This window comes from Rattus norvegicus, chromosome 13 (genome assembly GCF_021556685.1).
Source record: "Rattus norvegicus strain SHRSP/BbbUtx chromosome 13, alternate assembly SHRSP_T2T, whole genome shotgun sequence".
Taxonomy (NCBI): Eukaryota; Metazoa; Chordata; class Mammalia; order Rodentia; family Muridae; genus Rattus; species Rattus norvegicus.
In genome coordinates this window covers 18,185,430-18,206,751 of record NC_141546.1, presented here as the reverse complement: position 1 = coordinate 18,206,751, position 21,322 = coordinate 18,185,430, and the positions used below count along the sequence as shown (strand labels likewise).

Below are 21,322 nucleotides of genomic sequence, written 5' to 3'. Positions count from 1 at the left end.
GAAGAAAAAGGATAAAATGAAGTGAACATCAGCGTTCAACTCTATGTGTACGGTGCCCATAGAAGAGAGAAAATGGTTGCAGATTCTTTGAGACTGGAGTTAAGTGATAGTTCCTAAGACTTCAGAAGGGTGCTAGGAATTAAGCAAAGTTCTTCTGCAAGAACAACTAGTATTCTCAACTGCTGAACCATATCCCTAGTCGCAGGCTTTGAGAATTTACATGGTGGCCATGATACTTAGTCTAAAAAAGAAGAGACTGAAATCTAGCCTGTGGGAGACAATTTGTGTTGTCAAAGGTAAGGTGCACATTGACTTTAAATTTGGAAAAGCAAAACATGCATTCCTCCATGTATCCTTGAGCAACAGTAGAGGTTTATATGTATGAATGGATGGTCTGTATGAAAAGGTTACATGTAATAAGGTGAGGTATTGACTGAAAGACAAAACAGCTCATTTGAGATGATACTTTGATGAACATTTTTACTTAGAAATTTGTTTTACATTCTTTATGAGCATTTTTTGATTATGTGCATATGAGTATATTAACCTGTGCATGTTCCGGCATCAAGGTGGTGAGAGAGTACATGTGTAGGGATATTTAGGTGTGTGTTTGTGTATGCATATATGTGTGTGTATGTGTGTGTGTGTATTTATGTATTTATGTATGTATGTATATATGTATATATGTATGTGTGTTTGTTTATGCCTGCATGTGGTGGCCAGAAATCTTAGTCACCATCCAAATTTTATTTCATTATTTAGACATTTTTAATACTTTGAAGCAAGATCCCTTACTGGCTTGTACCTTGCCATGTAGGGTGGGTTGGCTGTTCACAATGCTCCAGGAATCCATTTAATTTCATGTCCTAAGAGCGTCAGTTACAAATGTGATTCGCTGTGTTCTGCTTTCTTTTCTTTTTTTCTTATGTGGATTCTGGATATTGGACTCAATGTAAGATTTTATTTTATTTTGTTTTGTTTGTTTAGTTCTGTCAGTTGATGTCAGCCCACAGTGTCTTCTCTGTGACTCTTATATTCTGTCCTCTGCATATTGGTAAGAACTAACCAGGCTGCATTATTTTCTATACATTATATTCCATATCTGTAACTGTGACAAAAGGGAAAGTAAATGAAATAAGAGAACATGTGCATTAAAAATCTCAGAGGAATAAGTTATGTAAAACAAAGACAAGAAAGAAAAAAGATTGAGATAGGCATGATAACTAACTATTCATAAGCATTTGGAGAAGAGTTGTGATAAAGAGGCAGGCGACTTTCTTTGGAGATAAGGGGTGGGGTGATGGTGCTAGATATACTCTTGGGTATTCAGGGTAAAGATGTGTCTTACTATTGAAATATATTGTATGGAAAATGACCTATGAGGTCCCGTTTCTACTCTTAAGAAACTGAGTAAAGTGGAGTGATTATGTACCTGCAATGTTGTGTGGGTAAATGTGTATATCAGTGATACTGCTGTCTGCTCCATTACTTGACATCGAATACCTTATTCAAACATGTGGTCTCTAATATTTGAGCCTGTCTTTCTTTAAATATAGACAATTTGTAGATGAAAAGAAAATCTTCAGTCCACATTAAAAAGATGAATTAGTGTATGTGAGATTTAATTTATTTTGAAATTGAAGATTAAATGTGAATAGGTAAGCAATTAATGCAAATGTTCTCAACTACCTTACCTCTGAAGTGAGAATAGGGGTAAGAAATGTCATATTAATAGACTAGTTATGTGGCCTTTCTGGAGACAAATTGCTTTTTTACCCCAAAAGTTCATCCCATTTCCATACCTTTAGCTTTTCCTTAGCTGAAAGTTTTTTCACTCATGCTAGAGGATTCTATGAACATACATGTGGAGATGCTTTCTTTGTATAATAGGCCAGTTGTCACATGGCAGGAAGTATCCTTCTTTCTATAACACCCTGACCAGAGAATTTTAAGACAAGGTTGAGGGCTAAGCCATATGTCTGACTGTGACAAACAAAGATGGTTCCATGGAAGATGGATTTTTAGTTTATATTTTCCATAAGCAAAATATATAGTTCCCTTCTATCCACATCTTCACCTATTTGCTATTTACATTCTGATGACAGCCATTCTGACTGGACTGAGACAGAATCTCAGTGTAGTTTTGTTTTGCATTTCTCTGAGGGCTGGTGAAGTTGACCGTATTATTTTCACATGTTTATTCACCTTCTGAGAAATGTTTGTTCATTTACTGAGTTACAGACTGGGTTGTTTGAACTTCAGTTCTCACAACAACATATTACAAGGATATTTTCCCAACAATATTGACTGCAGTACTATTCAAAATAGGTAAGTTATAGAATGAATCACATTATCTAAAAAAGTAGAGTTGATAAAAAAATATAATACATATGAGTGATAAAATTTTTCTGAAACATAAAGACTGATAAAGTGATATTATTTGCAGGAAAAAATACCAAACTTGAGACAATCACTTTTAATGAATTAAGTCAATTTGAGAAAACCAAGCATTCCTCACTTGTGATTCTGAGATAGAGGAAGTGATATGTGTATAAATGACATGAAACTAATGTAAAATTTTCTGGGGATGCAAAATAACTTAATAGGAAAGGCAAAGAGGGAAAAGAAAAGAAAGAGATTATGGGGGCAATACACTCAATATAAAAAATATAATGTATGAAACTTAAGAAGTAAATTAATTTAATAAGTTTCTAACCATGCATTTTCTAGAGGAAAGAATTTTAAAGACTTCTACATTTATCTTTATCTAACCGAGTTTCTATGAAAAGAGAAATACATAATTGATAGCATGTCATCTTCTGATGTATGTGAATATGAGACTGTTCATATGTGAAAGGCAAACATTCAATGGCTTAAGCTTTCTGTAGAAGTCAAAGCATCCAATCATCATGATGTAGAGGCGTCATTTTAGATGTGCCGTCTAATCTTTGATGAAAATTAGATAGTATATTAAACTTGGCTTTCATTGGTCATCACAATTGTGATAACTTTATTTGTCCATTCAAAAAAATGACCTCATTCCCTTTGAAATTGCAAACATTTAATAATAAGAACTCAATAAGAAGTCAAATTCAATGTACCAACAAAAATTTGTATTTACATGGAAAACATAGAATTCTTATCTCCCATGCAATTTTAAGCAATTGTGAACACATCTTACATTGATTTATTTCACATGCTCATATGATTCTTGGATTAACTAACCAATTCCCATATTACTTACACCCTTGAATACAAAGCCACAGTCTGTGCCTAATATTGATGAAATTTCCTAAGTTTGGGTCTTTTTTCAGACCATTAACCGGTAGAAAAATATTTGCTAATGCGCTAGATAACCGTAGACACTTTTCTGTTAGTGAGTAAACAAACAAAATGGAATCTGTCTACATATCTTTATTTAAAAATGAAGTACATTCTCTGATCATATAATCATGCACAACGGCCATCCTGTTACTTTTATTGAAATGTTGTGTCTGTTCTTTTTTTTTTTTTTTTTATTAACTTGAGTATTTCTTATATACATTTCGAGTGTTATTCCCTTTCCCGGTTTCCGGGCAAACATCCCCCTCCCCCCTCCCCTTCCTTATGGGTGTTCCCCTCCCAACCCTCCCCCCATTGCCGCCCTCCCCCCATAGACTAGTTCACTGTGGGTTCAGTCTTAGCAGGACCCAGGGCTTCCCCTTCCACTGGTGCTCTTACTAGGATATTCATTGCTACCTATGGGGTCAGAGTCCAGGGTGAGTCCATGTATAGTCTTTAGGTAGTGGCTTAGTCCCTGGAAGCTCTGGTTGCTTGGCATTGTTGTACTTTTGGGGTCTCGAGCCCCTTCAAGCTCTTCCAGTTCTTTCTCTGATTCCTTCAACAGGGGACCTATTCTCAGTTCAGTGGTTTGCTGCTGGCATTTGCCTCTGTATTTGCTGTATTCTGGCTGTGTCTCTCAGGAGCGATCTACATCCGGCTCCTGTCGGTCTGCACTTCTTTGCTTCATCCATCTTGTCTAATTGGGTGGCTGTATATGTATGGGCCACATGTGGGGCAGGCTCTGAATGGGTGTTCCTTCAGTCTCTGTTTTAATCTTTGCCTCTCCCTTCCCGTGTCTGTTCTTTTTAAGGTAAAACTTTACTCAGATAATAAACAATGATTCTTCATGCAGAACTGATACAAAAATATCAAATATAATAAGAAAATAATCTGTTTTATTGACTCTTTGAAATAATTTAAACTGGATCTGATATATGAAATGCTGCCTACATGCCATATTGTTATGGCTTGAATATCAAATGCCAGGCCAGAGAAATGCACTTCCCACTGAAGCATTATAACCCTATTTCAACACTAGTAAACCATGCAAAAATCAAGCTTTGATGGAACACATCTGTAATCCTGGTATTCTAGTAGATGGAGGAACAGAGACTGTAGAGTCAGCCAGTGACTTGAGGAATGGCAAGTTGTAATGCAGTGCAATGCCAAAAATACCAAGGGAGCCCCTGCCTCAGAAAAAAAATATTAGGAAACTACCAGCTTCTGAACAGTTGTTTTATGGCTCCCACATTCATACAATATGTCAACATGCTCTCTTATGCACAATATAAAATGCTCTGCTAGAGGCTGGTGGCAGTCAGGTACAGTTGTGGAGCCGTTAGCAGACATATCCTGGTGGGAGGAAGTATCTTGAAGGTTTTCAGTCTCATTTTGTTGCCTGTTTCTTTTCTCCTTCCTGTCATATTAGTATATGAGTAGGAGAGAGGTCCCAGATACTTGCTCTTATCACCAAAGATACAGATTTTTGCTACATCTTCTTGTCCAGTTTGATGGGGTGATTCTCTAAGCAAGTCCATCACTCTTTAACTTGTTTCGAGTAGACATTTTGTCACCAGGGCAAAGAAGGCATGAGATACAAGTACTTCAATTTAAAAGTGGTTGGTTCACATGGGTATGTATATATCCGCATGCAATAGAATATGTGTGGAAGTAAGAGGACAACTTTCCAAAATTGCTTTTCTTTATCTACAATGAGGGTTTTAGGGGTGGAACTCAGGGTACAAGCATAGCAGAAAGTGTTTTAACTGCAGAGCTCACAAATATTAACATCAGAAATCAGAGACATGAACATTCTTTTAGACACACACACACACACATACTCACACACACATTCACACACATATATAGAGAGATGGAAAGAGAGAGAGAGAGAGAGAGAGAGAGAGAGAAAGAGAAAGAGACAGCGAGAGAGAGAGAGAGAGAGAGAGAGTCAGAGAGAGATGCACACATGCACACATACAGAAACACATCCCGGGCACACATATAAACACAAACATACCAGACAAATATGCACACACATAGTCATACTCATATAGCCAAGATATGTGTTATCAATGGAAGAAAAAATGAATTCAGTATCAGAAAGTACTGGAAAATATTTACTGTGTCATTATTGGAGTTATCCTGTATTTTTGATACCAAATTTTAGCCTACATAAATACCAAGGCCAAGGTATACATTGGCACAGGCTATTTATATTATTCATATATTCAAGGATCACAGCCTCCTGTCAAGGTGAATATATTTAAAGCTAACATTCTTTCTGTTAGTTCGAAAATAGTCCACTATGACAAAATCTATAAAAATGTCAGTAAATCAGAATGCAATCCAGGCTTTTTCAAAGCTATTCTGAAACATATCATTCATTGTGGCATATGACTTTATACCTTCCATTTTTCTGGCAAAATAATCTATTTCAGAAAATAAATAGGTATTTATTTCTTCCAAATGCATAATTCAAATCTTTTTCTGCAGAGGTAAATATTCACAAAGGTGACACCCCAGTCAATATTAACTTCACAGGAAAACCCTGATGATCACCAGGACAAATGATTTATGGAATAATAATAGGCCCACATGCAATACTACTTCATATGTTAAACATAATAGAAAGCTCATAATACATCAAAAATAAGAAACATATATTGGGGAGATTGTTTGGCTTATATGTAATTAGCACACAAGCATTAGGAGTGAGTTTGAAACCCTATTACCTACATAAACCTATGGGCATCAGTCCAAGTCCCTAACCCAACACCAGGAATATGGAGAGGGATAGACCTCTAGATATCATTGGTTATCCAGCCAACCCCAAATTATTGAGCTCCTGATTTGTTTCAAAGACCTGTCTAACAAAAATATAATGATGAGTGGTTGAATAAGACATATTATGTCCATGTCTGATATCTACATGTTGAAAAATCATGAACACAAAACCCCATACACTTGTACATATGCCCACATGGAAAAGTATATACCCTACACATATATTTCACCTCCTTAGCAAAATTACATAGCATACATGTATTCATATACTTATCATTATAATTTTGAAATATCTAACTAAATATCATATACTATGTTATGTTATCATAGTAAATATTACCAGATTCTGATAAAATATAACATCAGGCATTTGGAATTTCCTAAAGTGAGAACATTAAAAATCAGAATGGGCAGAAGTTCTGAAGGATTGCTCAGAGTAAGCACTAGGATGTGATGAAACCTAGCACTTTGGTCAGAATCAATGAGCAAAGTCAAATTCATGACTTCAACAATTGCTTTAATTTGTGTTTGACTTTTCTTCCTATCACATTGGTCAATAAAGGGCAACACAGGGGCATTTTGATGATGATGGTTCAAGGTTCAATTTTTACCCCAGAAGCATGAGACAGCAAGGGTGCCACATATATCCTGGATGAGGGCTTGCGGCTTTGGTTAGAGTATCACTCAATTTGCCTGTGCTTCAGGTTTTCAAGTAGTTATTTTGCCATTCATTGTGCTAAACATGGACAAGTTAATCAGAGCACACATGAGTTCTCTTTTTTTGAGGAGGTCACAAGGGGATGCCTGGGATGAAAGTGGATTATTCAAGGGCCTTTACAAGATAATTCCTTCACATGAAAATAGCTCTTAACTGCAAACTGAGAAGAACAAGTTTAGGTGGCATATTTCTGACAAGCTGCTGTCTTTATAGATCATTAAACACCAATAATGTGACACATAAGAATACCAGCTAGAGAAAATCAGATTTTGTGTGGGTTCCAAGTAAAAATAGGACCATCTTTTCTAGATGTCTGAAATATATGATATTTTATTGCTAGCTGGATTATTCTACTGTATAGTTAAGAATGTCTGACCTTGTCGCTATTAAGCAACCAAAAATGAATGGCATTTGAGGCAATATGCTGAATGTTCTATGATGATCAAAATACAATGTACAAAGCACACTAAAACACTGTATTCTACCATATAAACATACATAATTATTATCTGCCAATAACACCAGAAAATGGCACCTTCTGATTTACTATGACATCAGGCAGAGATGATATTAATTACCTTATCACAAAATGAGTGACAACTGCAAAGAGAAGAAATTTTATGCTGACAGAGTGGCTCTACAGCTACAATACAGCCAGGGAATAGCTGTCTGATTAGTGCCAACTTCTAGTCTCTTTCTCTGAAATTTTTAAAATATGATTATTTTGTATGTAAATATGAAATTGCATTCTTGCAACTAAGAATTAGGTAGGGATAGGTAATTGCTTAGAAGAGTAAGCACTTGTCAAGAGATTCTGATAACTTGGTCCCTATAAACCATGTCAGGTCAGATATCATAGTTTCAGACTGACTACAGAGAGACTGAATAATGAAACGGTGGGATCCCTGCAAACATACAGGTATAGGCAGTTATGATGTATCCTGTCTCAAACAAGGTGGAAGATCTAGATTGACATCAGTATTGCCCTCTGCACTCCACAAGCTGGTCACAAGGTATCCCTAGTTAGGTAGCAGGGCAGTTAATGCTGAAGCTTATTGCTTTCTTCTTTTTTACTCAGTCCAGGAGCCCAGACCACAATAAGACATCACTCATATTTGGAGTGAATCTTCCCACCTTAATTAACATAGTCTATGTGATACTTCTGAGGCATGTTTGAAGGTTGTTTCCATGGTGCTTATAAGTCTCATCAGAACTGAATTCATCATATATGGACAGTAGGTGCTGACAGTGAAAGCTATAGTATTATTTTTGTCAAGTTGGTTCTGCCCATAAGAGGTGGCATAAAGATTTAAACAGTGGTTCAGATGACTTTTCTGAATAGATAGTGTTACATAAAAATGATATCCTTTGCAGTTCAGGGAGGCATTATTTTCAAGGTTAGCATAAATTGCCTCACAGAGTAATGGAGCAGATTCTGTGGCTCTAGACTCCAAAGCCATTTCCCCACAGGGGTCAGAGAAGGCTAGCTTTAAAAAGATGTATAACCCCTCAAGTTTTATTAACAGCTACATTTGGGTGTAATTTTTAATGGGACAATAGACTAAGAAAAATATATTGCACATTTAAAATCATTGAAAGTGGATTTAAATCTCACTGCAAGTCCTGTACAGGACATAATCTTGGTTCACTTCCCTACCCAGCTAGAACATCCCCAATGATAGGGATAAAAAATTCCACTTCTCTATGTCTATAGTGAGGGATAAAGTGAAACCTCACCAAGTGACAAAACTTGGGTGTGGTAGACGTCTGAAATTCTCACAAAAATATTGGTTAATGCTATCTCTGTCTAGTTATCCACCATTCCAGTCTACAGTCAAGGTACTTCTGAATGTGTTTAAAGGACTGTGAATTGAGAAATACTAATTTTTATTAACTTCCTCCTGATCAGAAAAATAACTTTCCCTTGTGGACTTCAGACCAGGTCACACACAGAATCAGTCAGTGCAAAGTCAGTGGAGAGAAAGAGCTGATCTGTTTTCTCAGATGCCTGTAGTGGAGAACCAGGATGGTGGAAGAGCCTTCTTACAAATGGTACCTCCTGAAAGCTGTCTTTCTGTTCACCACAATGCTGGTGAGTCTCACGGGTTCTGTAAATTAAGTTTTTATTTTCTATCATTGATTGATCAGAATCTGCAGCTTAAAGGTCAATAAGAGTACATAATGGGAAATGAAACAAAGGGACAGACACTGTCCTCTCTAATACAGGAATTCTATAAAACACAAACACAGAGAAAGTCAAAGTCAAGCCTGTGCCTTAGCACTTTGGGTATTCTGGTATGGGCTAAGACATAAACTAGGGTCAGCAATTTTAATTAAATATTTGCATAAAATATTTTTATCATAAGGAAGGATATAATTAGAGCTAAATGCAAATTTTCCTGAGTGTTTACTAGACATTAAACAGTTTATTAGTCACTGGCTACTTCTCTGTTCAAAATGCCTACTGGTGTCCTAAGACTCTGCTTTTCTAGATGTGGCATTTGATTGAGAAATCTATAAAAACATTAGGTTAGGCCTTTAAACCCATTACTTACTCTGCTTTTCTAGATGTGGCATTTGATTGAGAAATCTATAAAAACATTAGATTAGGCCTTTAAAACCACTACTTAGAAATAAGCAGAGGAGGGAAGGAAGAAGAGGAGGATAGAGACATGGAGAAGGAATAAGGAAAGGTATCATGGAAAGGAGACAAAAGTACAGTGGAGAGGATAGCTGAAGGGCAGGAAGTGGTGAAACTAAACCTGAGTAGGAAAGAAGTCTTTACATATCAAGCAAGAACACAATGGCAATAGCCAATTATTTCTGCAGAGGGCAGAGTTAATACTGATGTCCTGAACATGCCTAATTTTCTTGTTTTTTTCAGCTCAGAGCATTCCATCCTTCTGTTTCTTATATGTAGAATTGCTCCCTGATAGTTTGTCCTCTCAGCAGTCAAGTGATCTCTACAGAAGGTTCTTTGTAGTTTATCTCTTAATGGACTCTGCATGGGGAAATTCTATGAATTGGAAGGTTTTCCCAATAATTTCACACTTGGGGAACTGATGAAATTGGTAGAGAAGTGTTTAAGATACAGATGGGTGGAACTAAGTGGATATTCCAAGTGTCTTGTAGGCGGATGATCTATACCAAGCATGGGTGTCAACAGGCCTCCCTGGGAAGCATCATATTTGGGGACTGCCCACATAGTATAACAAATTGGAGCTGAAATTCAGCAGATACTCAAAATTTCCCCCACACATTCTACACAGTAATGAGCACAGAAAAAGATACTCATAATACACAAGCTGCATGAGTTCACAGAAATAAAATAATTTAAGACTAAAAATGCAAATAGTATTTGGAAGGAAGAAAAAACAAAAACAAACAAGTAAAACTAAAAAGTAGGAAAGCTGTATTTAGTCCCAATAGCTGAATAGCTTCTATTAAATACAATTATCTTACCAAATTAATTTATTTCTCTGTATCATGTATATATCTGTATGTAATGCTTGTGTATGTATGTCTGTATGTGATATTTGTGTGGTATGAATATGCATATAAATACATGTGTGATGTTTGCAGAAATGTATGTGATACTTATATGTGTTCATGTGTGGAGAAGAGCCTTACAATTACCTTGATATATGTGTGGAGGTAGATACTTTAGGAACACTGTGGTTAGAGGAATATTATATCATATCTGGCTCTTTATGTGTGTTAGGCAATTTAGCTCAGATCCTCATTCTTATACAATAAGGACTTTAGTCACTGAGCTAGCTTATAAGCCCTGGAAGGTTCCTTAAACTGTTACAGACTTTTGGCTGTCTTCAAAGGGATAATTCTGCTTTAAACATTTAGGATGGTAGGCATGCACGTATGTTGGCATGTCTTCAGTTTCTATTTTCACTGTTCTATTTCACCCTGAAAAGTTCAATTAATTTTGCTGATGTAAGAAACAGATATAATTAATACACTCTCCCTCCCAGAATATGTACAATGACAAGTAGACCATATAGACACAAGTGCCTGACTCTGTAAATTCTCCTTCCACATAGACAAAATCTAAAGGGAGTTAAGATGCCTCCAAGCTGAGTTTTTCAGAATCCATGATGATGAGCTTTAACTATACATAGACTTCATTCCAGGGATGCAAGGGTGGTGCAATAAATGAAAATCCATTAACATAAAACTTATATAAACACCCCTTTATGTTAATTGTATTGGAGAGATCAGGAATTCAAGGCATATACCAAAATATAATAAAAGCAATTTACTGCAAACCAACAACCAATATCAAATTAAATTGAGAGATACTTGAAGCAATTCCACTAAAATTGGGCACAAGACAAGGATGCCCATTCTCTACATCTAATATAGTACTTGAAATGCTAGCTAGAATAATACAACAACAAAAAGAGATCAAGTGAATAAAAATTGGCAAAGAAGAATTAAAGGTATTACTATTTGGAGAATTTGGGATATATAAATGATCCTAAAAATTCTACCAGAGAACTTTTCCAGCTCATAAACTACTTTAACCAAGTGGCTGGATATATAATTAACTCAAATAAATCAGTAGCCTTTTTTATACAAATGACAAACAGGCTGAGAAAGAAATTATGGAAACAATTCCCCTCACAAAAGCCACAGATAATGTAAAATATCTGGGGTTACTCTAACTAAACAAGTGAAAGACCTTTATGATAAGAACTTTAAGTCTCTCAATAAAGAAATTGATGAATATTTGAGACAATGGTGAGATTTCCAATGAGCATGGATTGGAAGAATTAGCATAATAAAAAGGCCACCCTATCAAAAGTAATCTATAGATTCAATGTAATCCCCATTACATTGTAATGTAATCAAAATCCCAAACAAATTCGTCAAAGACGTGGAAAAAGCAATTCTCAAATTCATCTGAAAGGCAAAAAAAAAAAAAAAAAAGAAAAAAAAAAGAAAAAAAAGAAAAAAAAGTTTAGTGAAAACAATTTTTAACACTAAAAGAATGACTGGTGAGATCACCAATCCTGACATGAAGCCCTACTAGAGAGCGATAGTGATAAAAACTGTATGGTATTGGTACAGGTTGATGAGTGGAATAAAATTGAAGATCCATAAATAAAATCACACACTTATTCACACTTTATCTTTGACAAAACAACAAAAATATACAGTGGCAAAATGAAAGTATCTTCAATAAATGGTGCTGGTCTAACTGGATGTTTGTATGTAGACCCATATTTTTCACCATGAACAAAGCTCAAGTCCAAGTAGATAAAGACCTCCATATCAAAACAGATACACTCAAACTAATAGAAGAAAAAGTGGGGAAGCATCTTGAACACATGGGCACTGGAGAAAATTTCCTGAACAAAACACCAATGGCTTATGCTCTCAGAAGAATCGACAAATGGGATCTTATAAAACTGCAAAGCTTCTGTAAGGCAAAGGACACTGTGGTTAGGACAAAACGGCAACCGACAGATTGGGAAGATCTTTACCAATCCTACAACAGATAGAGGGCTTATATCAAAAATATACAAGTAACTCAAGAAGTTAGACTGCAGGGAGACAAATAACCCTATTAAAAATGGGATTCAGAGCTAAACAAAGAATTCACAGCTGAGGAATGCCATATGGCTGAGAAACACCTAAAGAAATGTTCAACATCTTTAGTCATAAGGGAAAGTCAAATCAAAACAACCCTGAGATTTCACCTCACACCAGTGAGAATGGTTAAGGTCAAAATCTCAGGTGACAGCAAATTATGACGAGGATGTGGAGAATGAGGAACACTCCTCTATTGTTGGTGGGATTGCAGACTGGTACAACCATTCTGGAAATCAGTCTGGAGGTTCCTCATATAATTGGACATTGAACTACCTGAGGACCCAGCTATACCACTCGGGCATATACCCAAAAGATGCCCCAATATATAAAATAGACACGTGCTCCACTATGTTCATCGCAGCCTTATTTATAATAGCCAGAAACTGGAAAGAACCCAGATGCCCTTCAACAGAGGAATGGATACAGAAAATGTGGTACATCTACACAATGGAATAATAAACAACTATCAAAAACAATGACTTTATGAAATTCATAGGCAAATGGAGGGAACTGGAAAATATCATCCTGAGTTAGGTAACCCAATCACAGGAAAACACACATGGTATGCACTCATTGATAAGTGGTTATTAGCCCAAATGTTTGAATTACCCTAGATGCACAGAACACATGAAACTCAAGACGGATGATCAAAATGCGAATGTTTCACTCCTTCTTTAAAAGGGGAACAAGAATTGCCTTGGCAGGGAATAGGGAGGCAAAGATTAAAACTGAGGCAGGAGGAAAACCCATTCAGAGCCTGCCCCACATGTGGCCCATACATATACAGCCACTCAATTAGACAAGATGGATGAAGTAAAGAAGTGCAGGCTTACAGGAACAGGAGGTAGATCTCTCCTGAGAGACACAGCCAGAATTCAGCAAATACATAGTAGAATGCCAGCAGCAAACGACTGAACTGAGAACGGGACCCCATTGAAGGAATCAGGGAAAAAACTGGAAGAGCTTGAAAGGCCTCGAGACCCCATATGAACAACAATGCCTAACAACCAGAGCTTCCAGGGACTAAACCACTACCCAAAGACTATACATGGACTGACTCTGGACTCTAACCTCATGGGTAGCAATGAATAGCCTAGTAAGAGCAGCAGTGGAAGGGGAAGCCCTTGGTCCTCCTAAGACTGAACCCCTAGTGAACGTGATTGCTGGAGGAGGGCGGTAATGGGGGGAGGATGGGGAGGGAAAACCCATATAGAAGGGGAGGTGGAGGAGTGGGGGGATGTTGGCCCGGAAATCGGGAAAGGAATAACATTCGAAATGTAAATAAGAAATACTCAAGTTAATAAAGAAAAAAAGAAAAAAGAGATATTTACCATTAGCACTAAAAAACAAACAAGCAAACAAACAAAAAAGCACATTCCAGTAAATTTTTGACAACCAAAAACAAAAATAAAATAAAATAAAATAAATGGTATGGAATGTGGAACCCTCCATGGGTGGACTGGGAGGGGAATAAAATCCAGATTGTAAAAATAGATAGATAGATAGATAGATAGATAGATAGATAGATAGATAATTTTTTAAAAAAAAACATTTTATTACTTACACAATGGAGAAAAATGTAGCTGAAAGAGACTTACAAAGACAGACTTCTAGCAGAAAAAAATAATGTTACATGTATCCCAAAGAATGAATCCAGTATAAATGTTAAAAATGAAAAGAAAAAAACACAAAGTACTTGGAATTAAATTTATCAGCAAGTTCTTCAAATGAGCAACACAAACCAACTCTGGACACATACACCTTTCTGTCTCAAAATCATTATATAAGAATAATGACGTGAATTTGCCATCAAGCATTTTTTCATAATTGAGAACTTAATTCCATTTAAGAAAATCTAAATGCCCCTTTACAGCAAACCTAATATAATGAGAGAAATTTATTATAGTAATAGCTGCACATAGATTTCAAATTATAGAGAAAGCATTCATTAACATTTTGTAAAGAAAGTTAATCAAATGATCTTACAATTTTAGTAAGTGCAAGTGGCTAAGGAGTCTTTCTTCCAGGAAAGCAATGACTTTGTGGTGCCCAAAATAGACCTGCTTGCAATGGATCCAGAGGAACATGCAGTTTGTGATCTGTGTTGAAGATCTCACACTTAGTAAGGTGGTTTGAATTTCTGTTTCATTTTGAAGTTGACTTTTACTTAGAATTTCCAAACAGTGAAAAGTAATACTTGATAAAATACCAACATGAAACACACATATCTTAAAAGCAAGACTCAGCCTATGTAAAGTAGAAAAATCTGAGTTTAGATTGAAAATTCTTAGGTTTGGGGATTTAGCTCAGTGGTAGAGCGCTTGCCTAGGAAGCGCAGGGCCCTGGGTTCAGTCCCCAGCTCCAAGAAAAAAAAAAGAGAGTAGATTGAAAATTCTTGCTAGAAAACCATTACATCATTACCTCATTCATCTGTTTATTCAATATTGTAGACATTGGATGCAGTAGTTCAAATAAAACATTGTAATTGTGTTGCAGCCACACAATTACAATTACAGAAAGTCCTACAAAAGTAAAATAAATATGGACACTTAACCTAGACAGAGAAAATTCAAAAATGTATTTGATTTATTCTATAACAATTTCATACACTCATGAAGTATATCTTGATCCTTACCATCTCCATTCTTGCCTCCCACTTTCCCAGATATTCCCAGCACACTACAGCGCACTAGAGAATGTCTGTGTATGTGTTTGTGTGTCTGTGTGTGTGTGTGTCTGTGTTTGTGTGTACTGTGCGGAAGTATTTTTAAGAGAAAATATTACTGGAGGCCAAATTAATTAAAAGGACATACAAATAAATCAAAGAGATATGAGACAGTATTATTTGTTGTTTGTTGTTGTTTGCTTCAGATTTTCTGAGGAGGGATATAGGAGATGAGATTTAGATTAGTATATACAGCAAGATCATGGTTTGCACCATGCAACACATGATGAGGCTTCATACAGCTACATGAGAAAAACTATGGCCTGACATTGACATACTTAAGGGACAGAAGGTCAACAGAAGTGCCATTTCTGGCATTATCATGTGCTTATGTGTAGAAAAAAAGGGTATTCTAAATTTTTCCTGAAGGTTTTCTTCTGTCTTCTCAAGTTTTTAAATAAAAAGTATGAAACAAATGTAAACCCTCAGCCTGTGGTACAAGAATAGATGTAAAAATGGTTTACTGTGATCAACGTGATATTTATAGTCATGTTTCAATCTTGATATGAATTCTGTTGGCATTTTCTTTTTTCACGTATGACTCAGGAGTGAGAGTTGTACAAAACTGCTCACTCATGACTTACTCCATGGCTAATGTTACAAGGATAATCTTAAAGAACCCTTGCTGCGTTCCTGAAGATGGTATGTGACACAAGTGGAAGATTCTTTGTTGCAAAGATATTTCTATTTAAAAATAAATATAGGACAGGACTCAGATTTGTCTCAATTGCTTAGATTAGTGATTTTGGAGGCATGGTTATATTCTACTCATCTGAAATTTATCCATATGAACTAGATCATTTAGTCTATCTTGCTGAGCTACCTTGTAAAGTAGGGGTATATATGATACATGTCTACTAGTAGAAACTACATTAAACTCTTGTTCTGATTATAATTACCTCCATGTTTTGAACTGCATTGATCTCATATATATATATATATATATATATATATATATATATATATATATATATATATATATGATGATCAGTATGTAACATCTGTAGTTACCAATGAGAACACATTACAAACAAACATTTTCTTAATTATTAATCCTAGGACTTTACTCATCAAACCAATTTTATTTGGGAACAAGAGTAATACTTACAAGTTGACCAGGCAATGGTGGCAGTGTTTTACTGAATGAAACACTTTTGAAATAAAAATTGTCTGTATTGTTTCTATTAGTACAATGGTCCTAATTAGTTCCCATCAGTACTCCTTAACCTCTTAGAATTCCATTATATCCTGCATTATTTGGTAACTAAACCCATTTCCAATCTTCTTATTTGTTGTCACTAATGATCACACACACAGGCCATTCATCACAGTCTGGCTATTAACTGGAAGACATTGAGCCAAAATTTAAAAATTTAGAGATACTCCAAATTATATCATTTTTTGACAAATGGATTCTGGAAAGTGATTCACTCAAAAACACCAAAAGAATCCAAATAAACAAACAGAAACAACAACAAAATAACCTGAGATCAATTGGACAGATGGACAGTGGAAGATAGAGTACAAACAGGAGGAAGAGTGCATGTGACAGCATAGCTGCTCAAAGAGATTTGAATCTTCTCCTAAGTCTGCTCCTTTACTTTGAAATCCATGCTCTAGTTCTTAATTTATGTTTTGTAGTTGGAAAGTGATGAAATGCTTTAGATATGTGAAAGAAATGGAAAGCAATTTTATGTCAACCATTAATAATGGGGAAAGTTTCCAGATTTGGCGAACTAATGAGGTACAGTAGCTGAAGATGCCATAACAAACATTTTCTGCCCCACAACAACACAAGCACCACTCATATTACTTTTCCATTTGGTTTGTTAACAATCTTCAAATAATTCAATGTCTCATATCTCTTTATTGTCATGATAAACATTATCACAGATTTTGGGAAATCTGGCATGTTTATAAAACCTAGAACAGGGAGTTTAATATTCTCATCAGAATAATAAGTCTCTGCGACTGAAATAATGAGCAGTAATAAAGGTTAAATAGGTATGTTTGGTTATTCTGTTATTTCAAAGAACTAAAGCTATTATAAAATTAAAAATGAAATTAACCATATGTTTGTGTGTACCATATGCAGTCCTCCCGTTCAGAACACCATACTTCTGTCATAATTAGTAAGATATTTAGTGACACATAATTCAATTGCTAGCTGTGTTTTATTGGCAGGCTAGAAAGTACAATAATTAAATAGGTGTTTGACTTCTGGTCTAAGACATCACTGGAAATAGAATAACCTTAGATGATGACTTTTGTTCACCCAAGTCATATCATAGCTTCTGTGTCAAAGAAGTTAAATATATAATATTTTTAAAATTTTACAGTGCCTATATCTAAATTCAAAATTAACAAGTTCCCTCAGGATATAATTAAAAGAAACACTGTAGCTGTTTAATATCCTGAAAATCTAGAAAGGAAATATTTTATTACTGGTAGGTAATTTTCAACATAGATCTGTAGTATCTTTATTTAGGCTGGAGTCCTTCTAATCTAATTTTCATTTTATTATTCTAAATTCAATCCATATATAATTCGTATTTGGTTAAGCACTCTTTTTTTTTTCATTTTGGAAAGAATTGATGATGTTAGAGACAGAATATGAGAAAATCCAACAAATAAAAATAGATACACACTAAACAATAATGACAGCCACAGCAAGTCCTTACAAAAGGGGGCAATTAAAGTTTGTTCTTTTTGAAAAACTGCACAATACAACTTAATACTTATAACTGTACAACATGCAAAAACCTGGGCATGCAATCTGTTTGTCAAGGCTGCTGTTACTAGTGTCATAAGATACCCCTTAAGAATGTATGAGAAATAACCTTAAAAAATTATTCTCAAATCAAATTAAAAAGAACTCTTGGAAAAACGTCTAACTCATCAAAGCCTGTTTATGAATTGGATAATATTATACAACCCAAGCAAATCCAGTATCTACACTTGGTGAATAAAAATTTTGTGTAGCGGTAGACTGGGAAATAGTTGTGATTGCCTTGAGGAGGGTTGCCTCATAGGCTGTAATGATCAACGATATGTACAAATTTTAGAATCAGTGGTTGCTGCAAACATACTGTTTACTGTTTGTTTACTACGTTATTATACTGTTTTCACAGTATAATAAACAATCATTGATATTACTTAAGAACTTACCAAGTCTAGAATACTCTACAAATACCACTCAATTGCTATGTTGCTTAGGAATGTGGGATGTTGGGAAATTCTGATGATCATAATTCACAACTTTTTTAATGGCTATAACAGACCACATAATCTTAAATATATTCCATATAATTGTATGAACATTTTCAAAATATATTTTCCATTGTTAAATTAATTTATAGAAATTATGACTCCAAAAACAAATTTTCAAAAATGTTGATACATGAAGAAGACCAAGTGGTGCACTGCTGCTGAACACTCTACCAAATTTTATCAATATTCTTCAGTTCCAAATTTGGAACTTCAAAAGTATTTATTTTTTTTCCCAGATAACAGAATGTGCTAAGCAGAGAGCACAGTTCAGAGCCACACCATTGAATCAATTGGACAACATTGACCTCTAGTGTTCGAGAAGGTAGAGAAACAAACTCAGTAGCAAAGCATACGTTTCCTGCCTAAGGCTGTTGGGCTTTTCTCTTAGCCAACATCAAAATAATTTCAAGGAGAATGGGAGAAGAAGAGGTAAAGCAAAGGGTAACAGAGGAAGGAATAGGGAAAAGGCAAAAGAGAAATTCAATTTGCCTGACTGTAGCCTGCCTCAATATAACATCTAAAATAATTTACTAGCTTATTCTCACCTGATGATAAAAATGGCTTCTTTTGACCTCCTTTATAACACAAAATTTAAGAATATATTACTACTATGGATTGGGAGCTTTCCAATATTCAGATCACAGAAACAATAATTCTACTTGGAACATTATCTGCATGTCTTCTCTCAGGAATGCAAATTCTGGAACAAGATTCTCTAAGAATTAAAGAATAAGGTAGACGAATCTTCTCTAGTAAGTCTTCTCACTTTTTCAAAACTGATATTGATAATACAAATTACAAAAGTAAAATAAAATTGTTTTAATAAAATTTCTTAGGTTCAGTGTAGGAAGAGAAATGAGGGAAAACCCAGAATCATGAAAGACTGTGGTAAGACATCCTTACAAACAACAGAAATGAATTAATTGCATTCTTTCTCATTTGGCAGTTCTCAGAGATGGGAAAAACTTTCCTTTCTCTGCCTAGATAAGTAGCTGAGCATTTGAGCTTTAACTTTTCAGAGCTTTAGCAATTTATTCAAGTTTGACTAACTGGATGCTTTAAATACATTGTACAGGTGACAGATGTCTGGGAATTAAGAATGTCTGTCTATGTTCGATGGGGTGGAAATGTGGATAAAACAATAGATACCCACTATTGCTTCACTGGAACTAGAATTTGTAAAGTGGAGAGTGTACTAAAGCTCTCCCTCCTGTAATGGGACAGCTAACTATCTCCTATGGTAACTATATTTGGGGTACAATTCTTAGGTCCAAACTTTCTAACAACTTACATGGGTACCTATTTAGTTACAAAAATGTTCCCAGCATTATGCCTTAGCCAGTGGAGAGAGATAGGTCCTTAGGGTGCAGATGTGGGTAGAGGACTTTTGAGCACATTGCAAATCAGTAAGAGCTGCCTTTTGTTATCACCAAGCTCTGTGACTCTGGGTTGTTCCTGTTCATAGAGGCTTGCTCCTGGTCCGTGCATACCGGGTTGAGATTAAGAATTATGGAGCTAGGGGCTGGGGATTTAGCTCAGTGGTAGAGCGCTTACCTAGGAAGCGCAAGGCCCTGGGTTCGGTCCCCAGCTCCGAAAAAAAGAACCAAAAAAAAAAAAAGAATTATGGAGCTAGCAGCAAGTTAACAAAAATTATGATTCCAAGGAAGAACAGCAAATGCAACAATGCAAGTTTATTAGAGCTCCGGAAACTTTTGGGATGTTTGAAATGGTCAAAACACACTGCTTAGGGTGTTCACTCTGCTCTTTTCATTCACTCAGACTATATACAGTCGGACATAGTATATTTATTCTGGAAGGAGCATCCTATTCCACCTCATCTTCCTTCCCCCAGACCTGAATACTCACAATTTGTCGCTGTTAATCCAAAATGCCACAAACCAGACAGCACCAAAGTCAAAACGCTGTTCAGTCTTGGTACAAAATCCATTTCCCCCGAGTGAGTGATCTTTTCCAATGGAATCCCAAATTTGCAGACACCAGCATTCGTTTTCTTCTCTTTTTCTTTCTCTTCCTCTGCTTCTTCTCCTTCACAGTCGGACCCCCTCCCCACACACCTTGAACAGATCCTGGCCTCCTTCACTCCATTCTGCTCTTCAGATGCTGCACCGAAACTCCACCGAGAGCTGCAAGGTGTGACCGAGGTTTACAGTTCTTCCAAATGTCTCTTTCCGTGGATTCTCTTTCTTAAAGGATCATATCCAAACTCGAGGGCAGCTTTTGGCGCCCAGCTCCACCAATAGCTGAAAGCACCTTTTACAGAATTAAAGCTGGATTCAGCACCAGAGTGGCGGACAGCTCCTCATAGGCGCTATCTGCATAGCACCGCCCCCAGCTCTCTCCTGTAAGGATGGGCTGGGCGGGTCCTTGATCGCTCTGCGTGCTTCAGCAGTTGCTGTGCTGCTGAGGGCTCTGACTTCTTACTTGGGAAGCAAAGGGGAAAGTACACTTTCTACTCTCTCCTCTCTGTCACAGCATCCCAACAACCCTAACTGCTTATCCCTTCTCATTCTTTTCCTCCCAAATTACTGACCAGATACTGACATTTAAACCAGGTTTTCAAAAAACTATGCAAAAGAGATGCCTAAAGGAGTCAATGTCTCTGAAGACAGAAGTCTTAGGAGGAGGGATATTCCTATGGAGAGCTTAGCACTGCCTTAATATTATGCCTATTGTAATTTTCTTCAATTCGTAGGGGAGAGTCAAACAAAGCTTGAATTGAATTTCCCTGGCAGAGATGAAGGAATGGTTGTTATTTATCTAATTGGGATTTCTACTTTAGCTATTTAGAGATATAACTGCTCCCTACGTTTCCAACCTTCTACATCTGTATCTATACCAGGTTGCTGTTAGCACATTGTTTTGACAACAAC

The 21,322-nt window shown here is 36.1% G+C and overlaps 1 protein-coding gene across 3 annotated transcripts in view; it reads right to left on the bottom strand.

Moving 5' to 3' along the window:
- The window catches only part of Cntnap5b (contactin associated protein family member 5B), a 903,684-nt gene extending 882,957 nt beyond the window's left edge, over positions 1-20,727 (bottom strand). The window contains exon 1 of one of the 3 annotated variants that reach the window (XM_087580549.1): positions 20,298-20,727. In XM_087580549.1, the coding sequence (XP_087436675.1) occupies positions 20,298-20,379 (82 nt within the window). In that variant the 5' untranslated portion in view covers positions 20,380-20,727. 3 annotated transcript variants of the gene reach the window in all.
- Between the last annotated feature and the right edge of the window lie 595 nt (positions 20,728-21,322).